The sequence below is a fragment of the Scleropages formosus genome, chromosome 8 (assembly GCF_900964775.1).
Source record: "Scleropages formosus chromosome 8, fSclFor1.1, whole genome shotgun sequence".
NCBI lineage: Eukaryota > Metazoa > Chordata > Actinopteri > Osteoglossiformes > Osteoglossidae > Scleropages > Scleropages formosus.
The window spans coordinates 19,468,820-19,486,980 of record NC_041813.1 but is presented as its reverse complement, the minus strand read 5'-3'; the positions used below and the strand labels follow the sequence as shown (position 1 = coordinate 19,486,980).

At 42.7% G+C, this 18,161-nt stretch overlaps 1 protein-coding gene across 2 annotated transcripts in view; it reads right to left on the bottom strand.

The window, feature by feature from the left end:
- Positions 1 to 18,161, bottom strand: part of grin2aa (glutamate receptor, ionotropic, N-methyl D-aspartate 2A, a) — an 84,782-nt gene that overhangs the window by 20,543 nt on the left and 46,078 nt on the right. For both annotated transcript variants that reach the window (XM_018757327.2, XM_018757329.2), the window contains 2 exons: positions 16,231 to 16,823; positions 10,644 to 10,758 (listed from right to left, as the gene is read on the bottom strand). In XM_018757327.2, coding sequence (XP_018612843.1) covers positions 10,644 to 10,758; positions 16,231 to 16,823 — 708 coding nt within the window. The remainder of the gene's footprint in view (positions 1 to 10,643; positions 10,759 to 16,230; positions 16,824 to 18,161) is intronic.

Sequence of the window (18,161 nt, the reverse complement as noted above, 5' to 3'; positions counted from 1 at the left end):
AGAATGGGCACAGATGGCAAACGTGCCCACACCATGGCGCAACATGAATGCATGAATGGTGCCGGGCTAGAGACAAACCACCACAGCCAAACTGCTGGAATGGAACAGAAGATGCGTTCTGGGAGCTACTCCACGCCGCACACTTCGCTGTGGAAAAGGAACGGAGTCAAACTGGAAATCTCGGTTTTAAACTTGTCCCAGGAAATTGATGATTTTTCCTTAAAAGGTTGCCAAATAATGAATGGTAGCCTCCCCCTCTTTTCCCGTGCAAATAAAACAACCTGGCCTTTTATGAAAATTGTAATAGCTATACAGATAAGTGCTGAGCTCCAGTGAAGGGTCTAAAAGGGATTTTAACACCCAATTACACAGTTAAACAGTTCAGTTAAGCAACTTAGTGTAAGGGCCTTCCTGAAATGCTCAACGGTCATCTTCCTGTCAAGGTTGAAACTGGTTGAAACAACTGCTGCCAATCAGTTATATAGCCATTTCTTTGGGGAATATCTGTGCTTGAAACAGCACAGCTTGCTGCGGAGTGTTACACATGCAGAGTTTTGTGTTTTGACCAGCAACTGGAACTGCTTGTACAAACAGGCTGTTGCTGGAGTCACGACTCTTAAATATGTCACTGAAGGCAACAACATTAGCATTTTAATAGCTTGTTCCAGAAATATTGTGACACTTTTGGTGGGCTTTTTTTAAGCTACAGCCTACTCCAGTTGTTGCCAGTCTTGGGTTGCTTTTGTCAACCCACAATTAACTGTGTCATTTTTCACTCTGGGAAATAAGAGCTGTTTTGGAGGGAAAGGTGTCTCGGAGCACCACACCAACCTATGGAGGATTAGCTACTTGCAGAAAACCATTAAGATGTTACATGTGGTGGTTACTGGGAGATTTTATTAGTTGGCCCATCTTAGGTAATGGACAGGTTGCTGAGATGCTTGTCCAGACAAACGGACATAGCATACTATGGAGTTTCAAAGCAGGCAAGTTTTTCAGGCTTTCATGGAATGCAAAGTTTATGGTGGGAAGATGGAAAACCTACAGCTACTTGTGTGCCATCCAGTAAGCTTCCTGAATTATGCTTAGAGTGTTTTTCATTCTGTAATGCATGAAAACTCTATGCTTCTTCCATAACAAAACTAAGTACTCCATGTAGTTCCTGCTTCGTACTTCATATCACACTGACAAACTCAACCAATCACAACACTGATTATGGTAATGCTAACACACAACTAAAAAACTAAACAGATTAAAACTGTAAAAACAAGCAATTAATGCAGTTATTTAAATCACAAAAATGTATTACATTAATGCCCTGATGGTAAAGTAAATAAAGTAATTGTCTGCTAATTTATAAGTCACAGTCCAAATGTGACACTGACAGACCAAAATTTATTCACTTTCGTGCACAGTTAATAGTACCAGTGCTAAAAATGTGCCTGTTAAGTAATAAAATCAAATCATTTTCTACAACCATTACAAAATATATTAGTGATATATTGTCATGTATAAAAAAATCTTTAATTTTGGTTCATTTTTAATTTTAGCTGTTTTTTTTTCATCTTGGAATCTATTACCATTTTCCTATAAAAATAATGGCATTTGACTCCTTGATAATGAAAATTCACCTAACAGGTAGATTTCATGCAATGAATTAACATCAGTGAGCAAGGGATGGGCATTTTAATATAGGCAGAACTGGAGACTGGGACACACCCAGGACCATCAACACCCCTTCATACTCCCATATGCTTGAGCTACTGAACTGACATCCACCCCTCCACAAAGCCAACTTGTGACACATTGACACTTGAAGGCCTCCTCAAGCCTGTGATATATTTCCTGTCTTCAAAGTGCCCTTTCCCTGCTTCAACATTTGTGAAAAGGTCTAAGGTAGCCTTTCCCTTCCTGAGGAGGGGCTATTTATAGCACAGGCCTGGAAGGCCTCCTGTTGAAGGTAAAGCCTGTTATGTTCACTCAGTCCAGTATATTTGAGCAGGTGATAGGGCAGAGGGGTACATCAATTCAGAAATCACAGGCTTTTATTAGCTGCTCCTGGCAACAATTTAATAGGTGCATCACATGATTTGGGAACAGTCTTTTTAATTAATGCCATGATATTCAGCAGCTCAGATGAACTCCAGTGTCCCACATGCAACTTCTTGCTCCCTTGTAAGTGAACCTGGTTTTATCAGTGTTATCTGAAACTATTTGCAGGTATTTAAACCCAGTCTGGGCCATCACTTTTTCGTATAGTATGGAAACTTCTGTCTATTGACTAAAGAGTTACAAGGGAAATAAAAGGATCATTTCAGAGACTGTCAGTATGGACGTAATCGAAACATTGACGTATACAGCGTCCCCAGCTTCCATGGAAGTGGGTCCCAGAGCCGGAAAGTAATGATGTAAGATTTTAATGAGCTCCATCTGAACAATTAGAAGCCACATCACAGGTTCAGTGAAAGTAATGTATGCCACAGTCTCAATAAGAGGAGAAGGCAGTCTAAAAGAAATCCTGCCTGGAGGACAGAGAAGAACGGATGCCTAGCAAGTTGAAGAGAAAGTCAAAGATTAAGAAATGATTTAATGAGGGTCCCTTCCCATTTTGCATCTGGACAATGGCCCTAGAGTCATCAGCGATACCCGCACTGAAGCATAACATCTGGAGGAACCCCTTTGCACAGAGGTGTGATGCTGTAACCCCTCAACCTATTTGCCCCACACTCACAAGAAGCCATTGAAGCAAAGCATATGTCTGTTTTACTCAAAAAAGGCTGTTTCTTCCCATCCCAAATAGTTTCCCAGCACTGGTATGACATTGGACTGACATAAGTTATTGAAGAGATCCTCTGCCATTAACACGAGCAACATGCTGTGCCTCCACCAGTGGGTGCTTGGTGGTACCACTTACAAGAGGTCCAAAATCAAAAGTTCACTGGTTGTCGGTTTTGGCTACATTGTGGTGGAATATGTCTGTTTTGGCATCTGTGTATGTATAAATGTGCTCTCTCTCTGAACAGCTATGATAGTTTGTTTATGTAGCAAAAGTATGAAGAAGGAAATAGATGGAACACAAGCTGAGCGGCCTCCAGAAGTTTCAGTTATCAGTTTATAAACATTATACACTTAAATGTGTTTTCAGAAAATAATCTGTGGTAAATCACCTTTTTTGTACAGGCAAAACACTGAATAATACTAATAACCACAGAGAAATCAGTTCCACGGAAACAAAAGATTTTACTCATGCCAAGAGGATCTTGGGCATGCCATTATTTTCCTAATTAGAGCTTTATTTTCAGTTCATCACCTACAAGATAATAAAGACACAAATGTGAAAGTTGTCAAGTTTAATTTTTGATGCCATCCGAAATTCCTGGCACAAGACATAAAGTTATAATGAAAGTCAATGAAGAGGATCAGCTAAATCGTTTTTGTATCATCACAAAGAGATCATTTCCATTCTGAGGATGAAAATCCACTTTCTGCGCCGAGATGTAGTGCACAGGTAATTCTCTGGAAAGTGACTGTGCAATTGTTAGGCAGGCTGAGAAATACTCCTCGGAAATACCTTTCATTTAGTTGGGATGGAAAGCCAAAGGTGAAGTTTGTCTGACTCCCCTTTCATCACTTAGTGATAAATATTAAAAAGTTAATTTGCAAAGGTGCTTGAAGATCATAACTGTCTGAGTATGGCATTGCATTTCAGATCTTACTTGAAGTTTGGTTTGCAACAGTTTGGTCTTATTAAGAAATGTGTTAACAAGCTGTCTACGCTAATAGTGCTCTATTGAGTCCTCATGATACAAGACCCCCAAGGGGCCTGCTTTTTTAAAATTATTATTATTGTTGTTGCTGCTGCTCTCTTCAATGGTTCAAATTTCGGGTGGCAGACAGCACTGGGGCTGCTGCTCCCACTTTCTCACTTGGTGGTCAGAGGTTTGACTTCACCCTCCTACTGTAGATGCCTTCATTAAGGTAGTTACCCTCTTGTCTCTTTAGTGTATGAACCCACTAAAAGTTGTTTTGGAAAAAGCATTTGCTAAACAAATAAATGCATTATTTTAGACAGTCTTCTTTGAATGCGGTTGGAAATTGTGGAAAGTATTGCTGATAATAATTATATTTCTAATTATTATGTGTGGTGGTGCGGCAGGTTCTGCTGGTGCCTGCTGCGTGGAGGGTCTGGGGTTCGACCCCTGCTTGGGGTGCTTTGCGACAGACTGGCGTCCCGTCCTGGGTGCGTCCCCTCCCCCTCCAGCCTTGCGCCCTGTGTTGTCGGGTTAGGCTCCGGCTCACTGCGACCCCGTGCGGTACAAGCGGTTGTTGATGATGGATGGATGGATGGATTATTATTATAATACACATAAGCCAGCTAGTGCACTACCAATCGGAAAAATCCCCCCATTCTGTTATAGCTAATTTTTATTTCCGGTTCCAACACTCCATGATCAGTCAGCCTGTACGAAAAGTCTGCCAAACGAAGTTGGTTTCATCTTCTCATATGAATAAAATTTGAAACATGTTGTTCACCTTGACAGACTGCTCCCCGCTGCCCACCTCTGCCGTACCAGATCAATGACAACCAGCTGGTAGCAGCTGAGGCCTCATCAGCAAGGACTTATTTTAGGCAGTTGGTCTGAGAGAGGAATAGAGGTTATAGGATGGCTTTTGGAGGAAAGCTAGGGGTCTCTATGATGCTGCCAGGTTTTCATGGTTTTTTTTTTTTGTTTTTTACTTGTTTTGATGTCCGATTTACTGTTTACTACTTTTCTGTTTAAAGGTGCCGCCTCCCACTTTGGTTGTTGCTTTTTTGATGAATGAAGCTTTTTTCTTGGTGACGCCTGCTGTCCTTAACATCTGTCCTGCCTCATCTAGGCCCTACAGCAAGTCAGAAGACCAGGGAAAGGTTTGATGAGGCGACCAGAGCAAGTTGCTTAATGTTGCTTTTCAGTCATATTTGTAATGTATTGTGACGCAGATTATTAACATTAACGTCCAAAGCAAGCAGAGTATAATCTCCTGTGTTGAAAGTGAACATGGACTTTCATTTTGTTCTTAAATAATTAATTATAATTGGATAAATACTTCAGTAGCCCCCCAAAAACACTTTAACCTCTTTTTCAATAAAACCTTTAATAATAACAGTATTAATGAGTGTTAGACTCATTTAGCAGACTCATCATAGGCCTGTTATATTCTGTCTTCTATTATGTTTTGCCAGTATTCTTAAGTGTACAAAACAAGCCTGTTTCACTAAGCTTTGAGATGGGGGAAATTGAGAAAAATAAATAACTATTTCTTATATTATTAAATTACATCGGCTAACTATCAAGAGGACACACGAGCACTGTCTGATCTTTATTATCAGAGGTTGTTTTAAAATATTTGGTCCCCAAAAGAGGAGAAAAATGATTTTTTTAAAGCCGGGAGTGCCATGGTGGCGGTAGTTCTTTTTTTGTGGAGCCCAGATCAAGGGGGGGTGGTGTGGGAGTGACACCAAGCATCGTGACACCATCACGGTTCTTCTTGTGGATGCCTTCCCCAGCGTAACATCCCCAGGAGCGCAAGCTGTCATTTCTACACGAACAGCAACTGACTCACACCTGTGTCTCACTCAAAAGCAGGACCCTTGGGGGGTGTCTTCTTTCTCTCTGAGTGCTTTGAAAGAGCGAAAGTGTCGGCACTTGGGTGTGTGGTTTGGGAACCCACAGATAGGGTTAAATTATTATTAACCATTATTTGTTTTGCACTGCTCTCTAAAGTTGATTAGTCTATGTCACAATTATTCCTATAGATGGGTAATTATTACTGTAAAAATTCAAGGTCAATACCTTGATCTAGAGTATTTCAGAATGAGAGGGACTAGAACCCTGGTCCTTTGAGTGTTAAACAACAGCTCTCACCACTACACTACCTGGTGGTGAAACTGATATTAATGTATCAACAGTATTGTACAGTTACGCTATTAATTACATTCCTGTGGGCCTTTCATGAGTTCTGTATGTGAGGGGTAGCATTTGTTAGATGGTAGCTGTGGTATTGCCCCCCACAAAAAAGATCATTTTCAATGGACATTTATAATGGCATAGAATCTTCTGCAGGTTGCCCTTGCTAAAGCAAAGCTGATACTAATTTATATTTTACAGTATATGTAAAAGCTGTCCCTAAGCAATAATAATAATTATTATAAATATTACTATAAGAAAACATGGGATGTACATCAGACAGTAAATCAAAATAGCTTTAACCTCACAGAACATCCAATGAGCTGCTTGATGATAGATACTGATGCATAACCATTCTCAAATGCCCAGTAATATTGCATGTCAAGGAAACAAAGCAGGGCCGGCTGGTAAAGTGTATTAATAATGAGAGAAGGCAAGTAGTGCAAATTCCTAAATATAAAAAAATTAGGTTGCACGGAAGCCTCATTTCCAATCAGAAAAGCAGCTGTTCAGCTAAGTTTCCACTGCCCTGTCACCAAGGGAACAAAGTGGAAAATGTTTCTTTCATCGACTGTGCCCCAAGGTCCAGCTTAACGCCGAGCTTCAAGTTGCCTTCCCGTCAATACCGAGACCCAGTAGGTGCGCTCTAAAGGTGCACACTTCGATTAACGTGAGATTCGGATGTCATAAGGGGTCAGGACGCTTACAGCACGGGTGATTATGTGGTCTTATAGGGTATTTGTGTGACTGAACATACTCCTGAACCTTTCATAATCACACAACCAACTGCTATAATCCTTTAGGTCCAAAGGTTGGAGCTATCTCTCTCTTTATATATATACACACACACACACACACACACACAAGCAGTAGACCGTTAGTTTTTTGTGTGTGTGTGTGTGTGTGTATGTATATAAAATATATATATACACACACACATATTAAACACATTATATAAACAGTATATATATATATATATATATCTCACTTATATATAGTTGTAAGTGTTTTGTGTGTATGTTTGGTTTTATTACATGAATATATAAGCTTGGAGTTGTTGGTAGCACTTTGAACTGAGGTGTAGTAATTAAGAGTTTTATTACCCAACATACTTAATGTCTCCTTTTTCTGACAACTCACCATAGCTGTTAATAAACGTACTCTATCTTTCATGGAACTCCATTATGTGGAGGGTGCTGTACTATTTTTCACGCGTTTATTACCATCAGCTAAACCTCATAAGCCGTATGTTACATATAAGCCATTATTTCTGACGTTCCTGTTAGGAGCCAGCGGGGCTGCAAGGGACACAAGCAGGTGAGAGGGCAACCGGAGTCGGGGGCTGCAGTCGGCATTTTAAAATGCAAGCCACGTGTGAGCACACCCCCCCCCATCCGCCACCCCGCCTGTATTTGCTTCGTCGCTCCTGCATTTGTCAAGAGTGACAATCATGCCTTCTGACTACTGGCTGTCTACTGTCCACCACATCTGCAGCTGCCACGCATACCTGCCCGCTCACTATTTTTCATCTGTGGATTTTAGCCCCTCCCACCCATCTTCCATGCCTTCCCTCGGCCTCACAGGGTCTCCTCGGTTTAGCTCGGGAGCCGAAAAGGCCTTTTGTAAGGCTGTTGACGGCACAGGTTGCCTCCCGTTGTCGTCATCTCCTGCCGATTTCACAGCTCATTGGCCGTGTCATAATCCTCAAAGGACAAGGTGTTCGCAAATAAATTAAATAAATAAATATCGGAACAGCTTTCCGAGCACGAGGTGACTCGGAATGGAGACGGTGTTTAATGTGTGAGCGGAGCGTTATTAATATCTGGACATTTAATCTGAGTCCAGGCTCGGTCATCTGTCATCTGTGAGTAATCATATCACTTCGCACCAGTTTTCGAGGGGACTGCGGAGCAAGTGCACTTCAGCTGGACCCATGTGGGGGTATTATCCCGCACATCCTCATTATCAGATGGAAGGCCACAGCATCCATCAAACTTGCCCTCGATGGAAATGTCAGGACTCAGAGCGCGACAAACAGCTCACTTGAGTTTTTAAATTTTCGTTTTTTTTGTATTGTATGCAGGCACGGGGCCGCATAATAGCATCGGCCACCTCAAGCAGATTAGTAAATTGACGCAAAGGTGCTCCCTCCCTGCACGTTCGCATGGGAAACAGCCTCTATACCTCTGTTGTCGGAATAGAAAGTTACATTTATTCATTTAGGCGACGCCTTTCTCCCAAGAGACTGGCAGTGTTAAGGTACTTACAAGTTATTTACCCATTTATATAGCTGGAGCAATTTAGGGTAAGTACCTTGCTCAAGGGTACTGCAGTTGGCAGTGGGGACTGAACCTGTGAGATTTGGGTCAAAAGGCAGTAGCTTTAACCACTACGCTACCAACTGTCCCTGGTACAAAAGTTGCCCATAGTGCATGCGTGTGTGAGTGTTTTCATTGCCATGTTATGGACTCGTGCCCACCGCTTGGAACAGAAGGTGTGTGAAAATAGACTGAAAAGAAAAAAGATATGATAAATGTTTTCAAGGTACCACTTGATGGACAAGGAAAGATCTGATATACCAATTTGTCTGTGTGTTTTCCACAGCGTCACTGTTCTCGCCACGATACTAGGGAGTTGATGCGTTTGAGTTGTTTTTGCCGACCTCTGACCTTTCCCGACCGGCCGCAGTGCGGCGTAATCTGTCAGACCCCACTGCGGCGTATCGGCACAGTACATCACCTCAGAGTTCTCATCTCGCACGGGCAGCGGTTCTTGCTGATGAATTGGCTTTGTCAGATTAATATCAACGGCGCACTGTGCCAAACCGCATTACGCTCCTATTATGTACCCTGAGAACAACGCATCTGTCATGTAGTTCTCCTCCAAGTGGGTTTTTATCTCGGAGAGGCCCCGGAACATAACGCCGTTTTGTACCCGCATGGAATTTCTCTGTTTTGGAGAGTTGTGGATTTAAGCATTCTGCTCCGTGTCGTTTTGCAAACAGGCGGACACCTCCATCGGCACATTGCGGACTGAAGCCCCGCGGTAAGCCGGTAGCGTACAGTCAAGCGCAGATTTCTTAGCGTTCGGAAGAGCACTGGTGGTTCACGGTTGGTGTGCCGAAGTCACATTCAAGCAAGGTCTCAAATACAAACTCTCTTCACTTCTTGCACCTGTAGGCCTCTGCTTCTAAAAATTTGTAAAGAATGTAATTCTTACTATTATTATTATTATTATTGCCAAATACAGTGTTATTAGTACTACCCTACTGTTATTATTACAGACAGGTAAGGCTTGCCTTCCAATGCAATCTCGCTCCATCCAAGCTATAGCCCGCCTTGCGTGCTGTGTTTCTCGGATAGCCTCAGGACCACCGCGACCCTGCACTGCAACTGGTTAACAGAAACGGCGGGGAGAACAAAGGCTTGGGTAGGTGACAGGGCAGACGGGGCAAAACCACCTTGATTATTTGCACACAATGACAGGAATCCAGCTGTTTTCCCCAGTTTAATCAGCTTCATTGAGCAGCATGTTGACACAGAATTAATTTACGTAATGACTTTACTGTGGATTCAATTTGGCCTTACAGAACTCGAGCTGTGTGCGGCTTATCAGGAATTGCCTCCTGGAATGCTACCACTGCACCAAGCTATCCCGTCCTCCCCACCCCCAGACCATAGCCGAAACGCCACCCTTATCTCGGAGGGGAGTATGGGCGTGAAATGGACAGAATCTCGACGAAAGCTGAGGAAGCAGATTCAGTGTGTGACACTGCCGCTTTGGCTCTCCTAGACCGTAGTCTTTTTCCATGATGTGTTTTTTGTAGGGTCTCCTGCTCATCCTACTAACATCCTAGCCGGCCTCTCCCATTGCAGTGTGTGTGTACAAGAAACACATAAAAATCTATAGATAGCCTTGTTTCGTAGAGATGGATCAACGTTCTTCAAACTTCGCTGTCATCTTTGTAAATGCAATATGTCTGGGGCTACTATGTGTCTCAGTGATCTCATGACGGTAAATGTTGCAGTCTGCTACCGTTGAAGATGGACTGCTGGACGAAAGAGAATTTGGCCCGTGTGTCACACTTGTTATTCACGTGCCTGTGTGCATAGAGACTGCCTCGTTTGTTTTCCTTCTTTGTGCTCTGAAAAAGCATCCAAGAAGAGGCCAAGTATGTTTTTAAAACTGTATTTTCATAAGCGATGATGTCTTCTTCAGCATGGTACTCCGTGCTGCCAATTAGTTTCCCCGAGGTATCGATCCGACTGCAGGCCCAGGTCCCGCAAATCAATTCCGCCTGTTCTTTTTGCCGCTCTAATTATTCTTCCAGTTTCTCACATTGAACCACTGCTTCTCTAAAGAAAATATCACCCTAAAAAAGGCCTCATCATTTCAGGCTGAGTATAGTGGTGAATATCCATGCCAGATTCAGCATGCGGAAAACACTATTGGGTGCGATAATCACAGAAAACGATAGAATAGGACGAAATGTTTGTATGTCCCTCATACAGAGTTCCTATGTAATTGTTGCATCACACTTTTAGAGCCTCCCCTGATGTCATTAATAACAGACCATTGGCATTACGAGCTGTCGAGAACAACTGATGAGAGCTCCGGTCAGTTACGACAGCGTGGTTTCACACGGGGCAGTTCTAGTTTACGTGAAGTGGGAGTGCGTTAATGCCAGTGCTATACCTTCTCCCATTCTCTCTCCCTGTTGAGAACGATGACTACCAGTTTTGGGTTGGCCTGGTACCCATCTTCTGTGAAGGACAGATCCTTCCCATCCCAAGTTACGTTCATCATGTATCTAAAATGACAAGGAAGAAAGAAAAAGTTAATGACCTGTCCAGCTCCTGATGGCAGACATAACAAAGGAATCACATTTATGATGATGAAATGCAGTTAGATGGCAGTTGCAAGAATGACAGGTGGGAAGAACATCTTTAATCACAAGAATACTTTTAAAGGACATGTGCTTGTCTGAGCTGGCTTAGCATTGGACATGGTCAGCTTAAAAAAATAATGGCCTCAGTTTGTGGGACACCGGATGAATCAAGTGAGATTTGGTAGTTGGTACCAAAGGCAGGGTCCTCCAAAAACTCCCTTACCAAAACCTCTCTCGTGTCTTCTTTCACGGCACATACAGCACAAAACAACATTAATTTGAAAAGTCTAGTTTGGATGGGAAAAAAAGTGCAGTCAAACAACAGTACAGTCAATCTGGGTAATCTCGTTTTTTCATTTGCTTCGCATTTTTTGCCGCCAAGCATACAGTAAAGATATGCAGTCGGTTCGTCAGTTTGGACAATTCATCCTAGAACTGAATGGTTCAATGGCTTTCTGAATTGACCCCCCCCCCCCCCACCACCTCAACAGCCCCCATTCAGGATTTGTGCTCGGGGGTGGCTCAGTTCCAGTGAGTGTAGGATGTGTTGTTGAGTTCAATTACATCAAAACTGCGGGGGAGGAAGAGAATCAATAAGCACCACTATCTCTGCTTGCTTACACAGCCTGTTCCCATTCACACTGCACCCTTTATTTACTTTTACTGGTGTTTTTTTTTCCCCCGCACCCTTTCCTAAAGCCCAGGAGATTCTGGGCTTGTCAAGTTCAGTGGCTGCACAGCAGAAACTTCTAGAAGGAGTTGGAACAGCGTCTCAGTTCATGCTTGCATGGCTCTGGCGTGGGGCTTAGCAGATATTTGCTCCCAGAATTGCAAGGGGCTCATTCAACAGCGAGGCATTGCAAGGAACATCCTCTGCTTGGCTGCATTCAAGCCATAGAAGAAGCTCTGATAAGGTGCTAGGGGCCACTAGGGGCCCCAGTTGCCAACATTACATCATTTGTTTATTTTGCCCAAAGCATCTCACACTGTTTTTCAATTGCAGTCTTACAATGTGAGTTCCTGTAGCATTTCAGCTTAACCTTGTTTGACAGTGCAGTTACCCTGCTGGACATTTGACCCTAGGGTTTGACCTATTGCTCATATGTCCATTTCAGAATCAGAAGCCTTGTTATGTTTTAGCAAAGGCTCCACCCCAGCAGGCATGGCAGCTGACATTGCTCCTCATCAGATCATTTGCTGGGGGTCTGAAGAGGGTTGAGAGGGCCTATTGGCATGCACCGTAGCCTTTCTATAAGGTAAAAATATCAGGAATATCTGAGATGAGGTGGTAATGGGCAACTGAAGGAGTAAGCCAAAGCTCTTAAGAGCCTTGGCATGGTGGTAGAGATGGAGTGCATTCTATATGAAGAGAAAATGACTGTATTTATTGGACATAGTATCCCATACTCCTTGACATGGATTCCACAACCAACAGTCAACCAGAATAACCACTGATACAAATATTGATGTGCATTGCTTTCAGATAAGAAATTATTTATTAAAAGTTACTATTTAAAATTGTATTGTTTAATCAAATAAAATAAATTAAAATTGTATTTAAAATTTAATCATTGTGATGGAAAGCATTTAAAAAATGTTCCTAGATATATTTTCCTGTATGCCAGGAACTAAACCAGGGGATATGCATGGATTTTTTTTTTTGAGTTTTTCCACTATAACGTTTGCCCAGTTATGACCACATGGCCTTTGACTCTTCAGTTTGGAAGGATTGAGGGTTCTTCTGACAGTCGTTTTTAAAAGAACATATCTGTAACTTCATATCTCTAATATCACCACTCTTGAGCCATGATCCTAGCAGCACCCTTCACAGAAGAAGCAAGCCTTTGATAGAAAAGTTCACTTTTAATATCACTTCTGATATTAACATTGCAGTAAAAAAAGGAGGAGTGGCAGAATAACTGATTGTGTAAGGAATTAAAAAGGGACAAGGCTTCACAGCTCAAGTCCTGCTTGGGGTGGCTTGTGACTGTCATCTCGTCTTGGGTGTGTTCCCTCCCCCTTCGGCCTTATACCGTGTTGCTGGGTAAGGCTCCAGCTTGCTGCGGCCCCGCTCGGGACAAGCAGTTGTTGATAATGGATGGATGGACGGACAACGTCTTCAGTTATCATTTCAGTGAAGACTGGAGACACGCTAATGAGATAGTGTAGGAAATGCTTGGAAAAATGAAAGATGCAGTCATAATTAGCTTCAGAGATGTATGCGTGTGATGTGTGATGTCCAGTATCCTATGGCCACTTTGTGTCTGGTCTCAAGTTTGAAGCCTCTGTGTAATTAAACATTGCAAAGTCAGGCAAAGGATACCATCAATAGAGCAAAAGCCTACAGAAGTACTCTCCTGTGCATTTACATTTATTTATGTCTCTGACGCTTTTCTAAAGCAACTTTCAATGTTAAACCACTTACATTGATTTAATCATTTATCCACCAAAGTCATTTTTACTGTATTAATTCAGGGTAAGTACCTTGCTTAAGGCTATTACGGCAGGAGGTAACTTTGGCCATGTGATCCATTACACTACCGACTGTGCCTGCAATCATAAGATATAGTTTGTGGCAGGCACCTAATGAGGGCCCTCCATGTTTCTTTGCTCCGTAGGAAGAAACAAGCATCAGATGTAGTCAATTTGTGAAAATTAAGACTTTTGAAGACTGGAGAGGAAAATTTGTTTTCTTTTGCAGGAAGAGAGAGAAGCCTGGAATAACACTGCTCTTTGAGTGAAAATCTAAACTTTGGGATATTCTGACTTATTTGTGTTTTATAATTAGAGTTCTTGAAAGCTTTGTGTTGAAGTTGACTTGAGTTGATTCATGATCTTTGCATTTCCTGTACCAGTTCTTTGGTTCTTATTGAAAACTTGTTTGTGTTTTGTCTGTTTATTATTCACACATTATGTGAAGTAAAGACTAGCAGCTGGCAGAAGGAGATCAAATCCCACTATTGTGTCACTCCCTATAGTGGAAAGGAAGGCTGTTGCTGAAAAAATTTGCACTGGCATTATTATATTATTATTTAGCCGGCAGTTTTCTCAAAGGTGACTTAGTTCTTTGTTCTTATTCAAAACTTATTACAGTGATTTCCATGCTTCCTGTATACAGCAGGTCGAGTCCTGCTTGGGGTGCTTGCGGCAGACTGGCATCCCGTCCGGGGTGTGTCCCTTCCCCGTCTAACCTTGCGCCCTGTGTTGCCGGGTTGGGCTCCGGTTCACCGCGACCCCGTTCGGGACAAGTGGTTGTAGACATTCTGTGTGTGTGTGTATACAGCAGGGTAATTTTTTAAAGTATCTATTTATTAGTGAATACCTTGATTAGCAGTAGGTGGGAGTCAGTCCTAGGTCCTTCAGGATGACAGCTCCAACAGCTGACATGTGGTTACAGTAAAATGACAACACAAGTACCTGGCAGATGGTTACGGCACCCAAGGAGAGGCATTTCCGACTATATGTTCAAGACAACCTGGTCATTCTGCTCAGTACTATTAATTTAATGTAAACTTTATATTAATCTCCATTAGGTGAATCCAATTCATCATGACTAATTTATTAGAAATGGAAATTTAGCTCCACCACAAATGAAGACATGCATTTTTAAAAATTAGTTGCCGTTAACTCAAAAAATGTAATAAAAAACTGAGGCAGTGAACAGAGCTTCTTCATGTTATAGTTCATTATACTGCATGTCCAGGAATGAAGAGAAAGAGCTCATTTGATTGAAAAAGACTAAAGGTACCCCAGGAAACTTTGTGGAGTCATTTATAGGGACATGGTGGGTTTGGGGGTTCACAGAAGAGGGATATTTGAGCCAGGCAGGGTTTGGTCACATTATTTTAGCCTTTCCTCTTGATGTGCTTTCATGCCATTCTGTGTCTCTCTTCCTCATCTTTGTTTGGAAGGGGATATTAGGAGGATCTGGCGAGCTAAAAGTCCTCTAAATCACTGCATTTTTGAGCAGTTTGTCTCAACAGACCCACTCCTGTCTGTTCATTAACACTTTCATGCTGCCGCTTTGACAACAACTGCCTCATCCCTCACATCTCCCCACTGCTGATTTATACTCACTACATTTTGCCGCAGCTTGCCATTCAGCACTCCTGAGACGAGAGCCATAAATCTGTCATGGGATGAAAATATTGCTTTTTTTTGAGGCCTCGTTCATAGTGCTTGATGCCGCTTAGCTTGGTGTTCTGTTCCTTCTTGTTTTATTTCTTATTTACAATACATCAAATGGCCTTTCACCCATGGAACTGGACAGAATGAAACTTAGGTGCCTTGAAAGGCTCTTGTATAAAATCTTTCAATCAAATTTTGGTCCCCTGTGACTTCATGCTCAACTACTTATCTTGGTCTTCCCTTCTTAAAGATGTCAGCCACCTGCTTTATCTTTTTTCATTGACCACCATGGTGGGAAGCAACCATGGTAATCTGGATTTGAACCAAGTTGTACCACCTTCATGTATGATGTATGAATGTGATTGGGTTATATTTTATCCTTCCATGCCGTGAAATGGGCCTTTTTTAATCAACAAATCAACAAATGTTTTAATGAATTTGGCAACAACATACATGCTGCTTCTACGTGTTGCACTGTACAAGATGGTTTTACAAACTGAAAATGTGATATAATAGATGAGACTCCTTTCTCCATCTTCTGCCCTACTCGCATATGCAAGCAGTTAGACATGAATGTGGACTACACACCTGGGTGGGAACTGCTGGCAAGCTGCTAATGAATGTGGACTTTAATTGTTCCCCATGGGATTTTGCCCTTTTCTCCCAAATGCCATTTTCCCAGACAGTCCACGGTTGGAGAGAAACAGAGCCCAGCGGTTGGGTGCCAAGACGGGAGCCCGTTGTGGTGACAACCACATGCTTGCTGCATCGATGAAGGGGAGGGAGGAGGAGTCTGCTTTAATAAAGCATTTCAACACATAAACCGCTCTGTTCACACCCTCCAGGGGTGTATAGGGGCCAGTGTGGCTAAGGGACAAGGTGTCAGCAGACTGCTGAGAATTTCCACTCATAACACTTTCAATCTAACTTGTAATTCAGCCATAATCTTACCTATAAATGATAGTCTTTTTGGCTGCCTGTCTTATAGCAGGTTATGCATTTCTCTGATTCACTGTATTGCAGCCGAGAACGTTTGAATCACAGCCCGACTTTCAGGAACTCGTGGTTGGTGTGCTATTGCTGCATGACCATTTCTGAAGCAGTTAAGAACAGATGCTGGTCGTCCTAACGCTACGTGACCCACTTTTCTGTTCACAAGTACAGCTCGGCTAAAATCCTCTATTTGTATTCTTTTGATGGAAGACGTGGTGATGAATGTCAAGTGGAACATGGTCACTTTTCTCTGAAACAAAATGAAAAACGTACTTGTGTAATGCGCTAGGTGGAAGCTTGGTCTTCTCCATTGGCCCGTAGCAGCTGGTTTTGGCTTCAGGGATGTCACCAAACTCCTCCAGCATGGATGCTGCTGCTGTGGTGATAATCCCAAGGCCATCTCGCACCCTGGCCTCCAGGGGATAGTCCCAGTCATCGTAGGACACAGAGATCATTCCTGTGGGAAACTGGTCTGGAGTGATTTCCGGGTTGCCAGTGGTCAGGCTGGGGACGATCCAGATGTAACCAAAGCCAGTGAGGCCCAGAGAGTGGGCCTCCTCGAAGATGTAGGCTGCTTCATCCTTGGAGCAGTACAGCAGGATAACTGGGGACTGGATCTTCTTCAGTTGCACTTGTGTTCTGGTGTCTCCATCCACCGCATCCAGAGTGATGGTGTTTTGCAGGTCCCAGCCCACAAAGCTGTTCTCGACCGTACTCTTCAGGATGCTGATGAAGTCCTGGTAGCCCGGAAACTTGCTGGTCACAATGGAGAACACATGCCAGTCATACTCTTCCATGATGTTCAGCATCAGCAGTGCCTCCTGCTGGATCGAGGCTCCAAACTGGAAGAAAGTAGACTTCACATCCTGGGGGTGAAACAACAAAAGCATGAGAGGAACATAAGTAACCATCAAAATAAATTGATACACAAGCTTAACAGCAGAATGCATAACAGCTGGGAAAAAACTACTGAGCTGACTAAAAATATGTACAGTATCTGAATCTAGGGAACAACTCACAAAAGGGGAACAGAACCGATAAAGCGCAGCTCAGATAAGGACGAATCTCCTTCCAGTTGCTCAGATGCTGTTTTTAATTTGCTACCATTACCAATATGAGATCAAAGAAGATGCTTCTGTTGAGACATGTGTAAAGAGGCTTTTAATGTGTGTTAAGCTCTTCTGTGGTTTTGTGCACAGATACAGTGGAATAATCATTCTGCAGCTCTTCCACTTCGACAACAATAATAATATGTAATGTATGGAACACTTCATCCCTTACGATAATTGGGCAAAATTTCTGAGAACAATCGCGTTTTTGCAGAAAAAGAAAAGGGACCATTTCAGAACAGTCTCACCCTGTCCATTACACTGCTTTCTTTGAAGCTTCTAAGTTGCTCTGCATGTCTAATGAGAATTGTTCACTCCCCCAACACCCCGAGAAATCAGAATATCACCTTTCCTCAGGATACAGCGTGAAGGAAGGGGGCTGTCATATTACACAATATTGACAGTGCTCTGTGTAAAAAGCTGATGCTGAAGGAAGAAACCCATATACCGATCAATGGTTTTTTGGAGTTTGTACAACAGACCTATAACCCCTCCCCATCTTGTTCCATTCCAAGGGTTCGATGAGCTCAATGAAACTCTTTGTGAAAAACGCATGGTACCAGAGCAGGAAGCAGATGAGAACAGCTGTCTAACCATGCCAAGCCTCCAGCGAGCATCGCTGCCCCTCGCATGCCTTCATCATGGGGACACATGGCAGTTTCCCTCTCTTTTAAAGAGGTGTTTGTGAGTTGCCAATCTTGTGCAAATGTAGCCAGCAATGCAGAAAAGAGGAATAACCAGGGAAATGGGGAAGGCCGTGCTGTGGCTCGTTGTTGTGTGTACACAGAGAAATGTTTGGGACTCACAACGATCTCATGTATGCCGGTACATGAAAGGAAGACAGTGCCTCTACCAATCTCTTCCAGGGGTGGGACATCATTCTGTTTGAACATGAACACCCGTTTGTTTCAAATTGAGTGTAATGCACTTGTATTTTTTCTGTGAGATGTATGTCGCTTTGGAGAAAAGTATCTGCTAAATGAATAAATGTAAATCGCAGTTATCCCCTATGTTTTTGATTTCATATTCAGGCTTCCCTGTTGTCCTCACAAAGGACACTGTTTTGCGCATTCATTAAAAGTTGTCCCTGCTAAC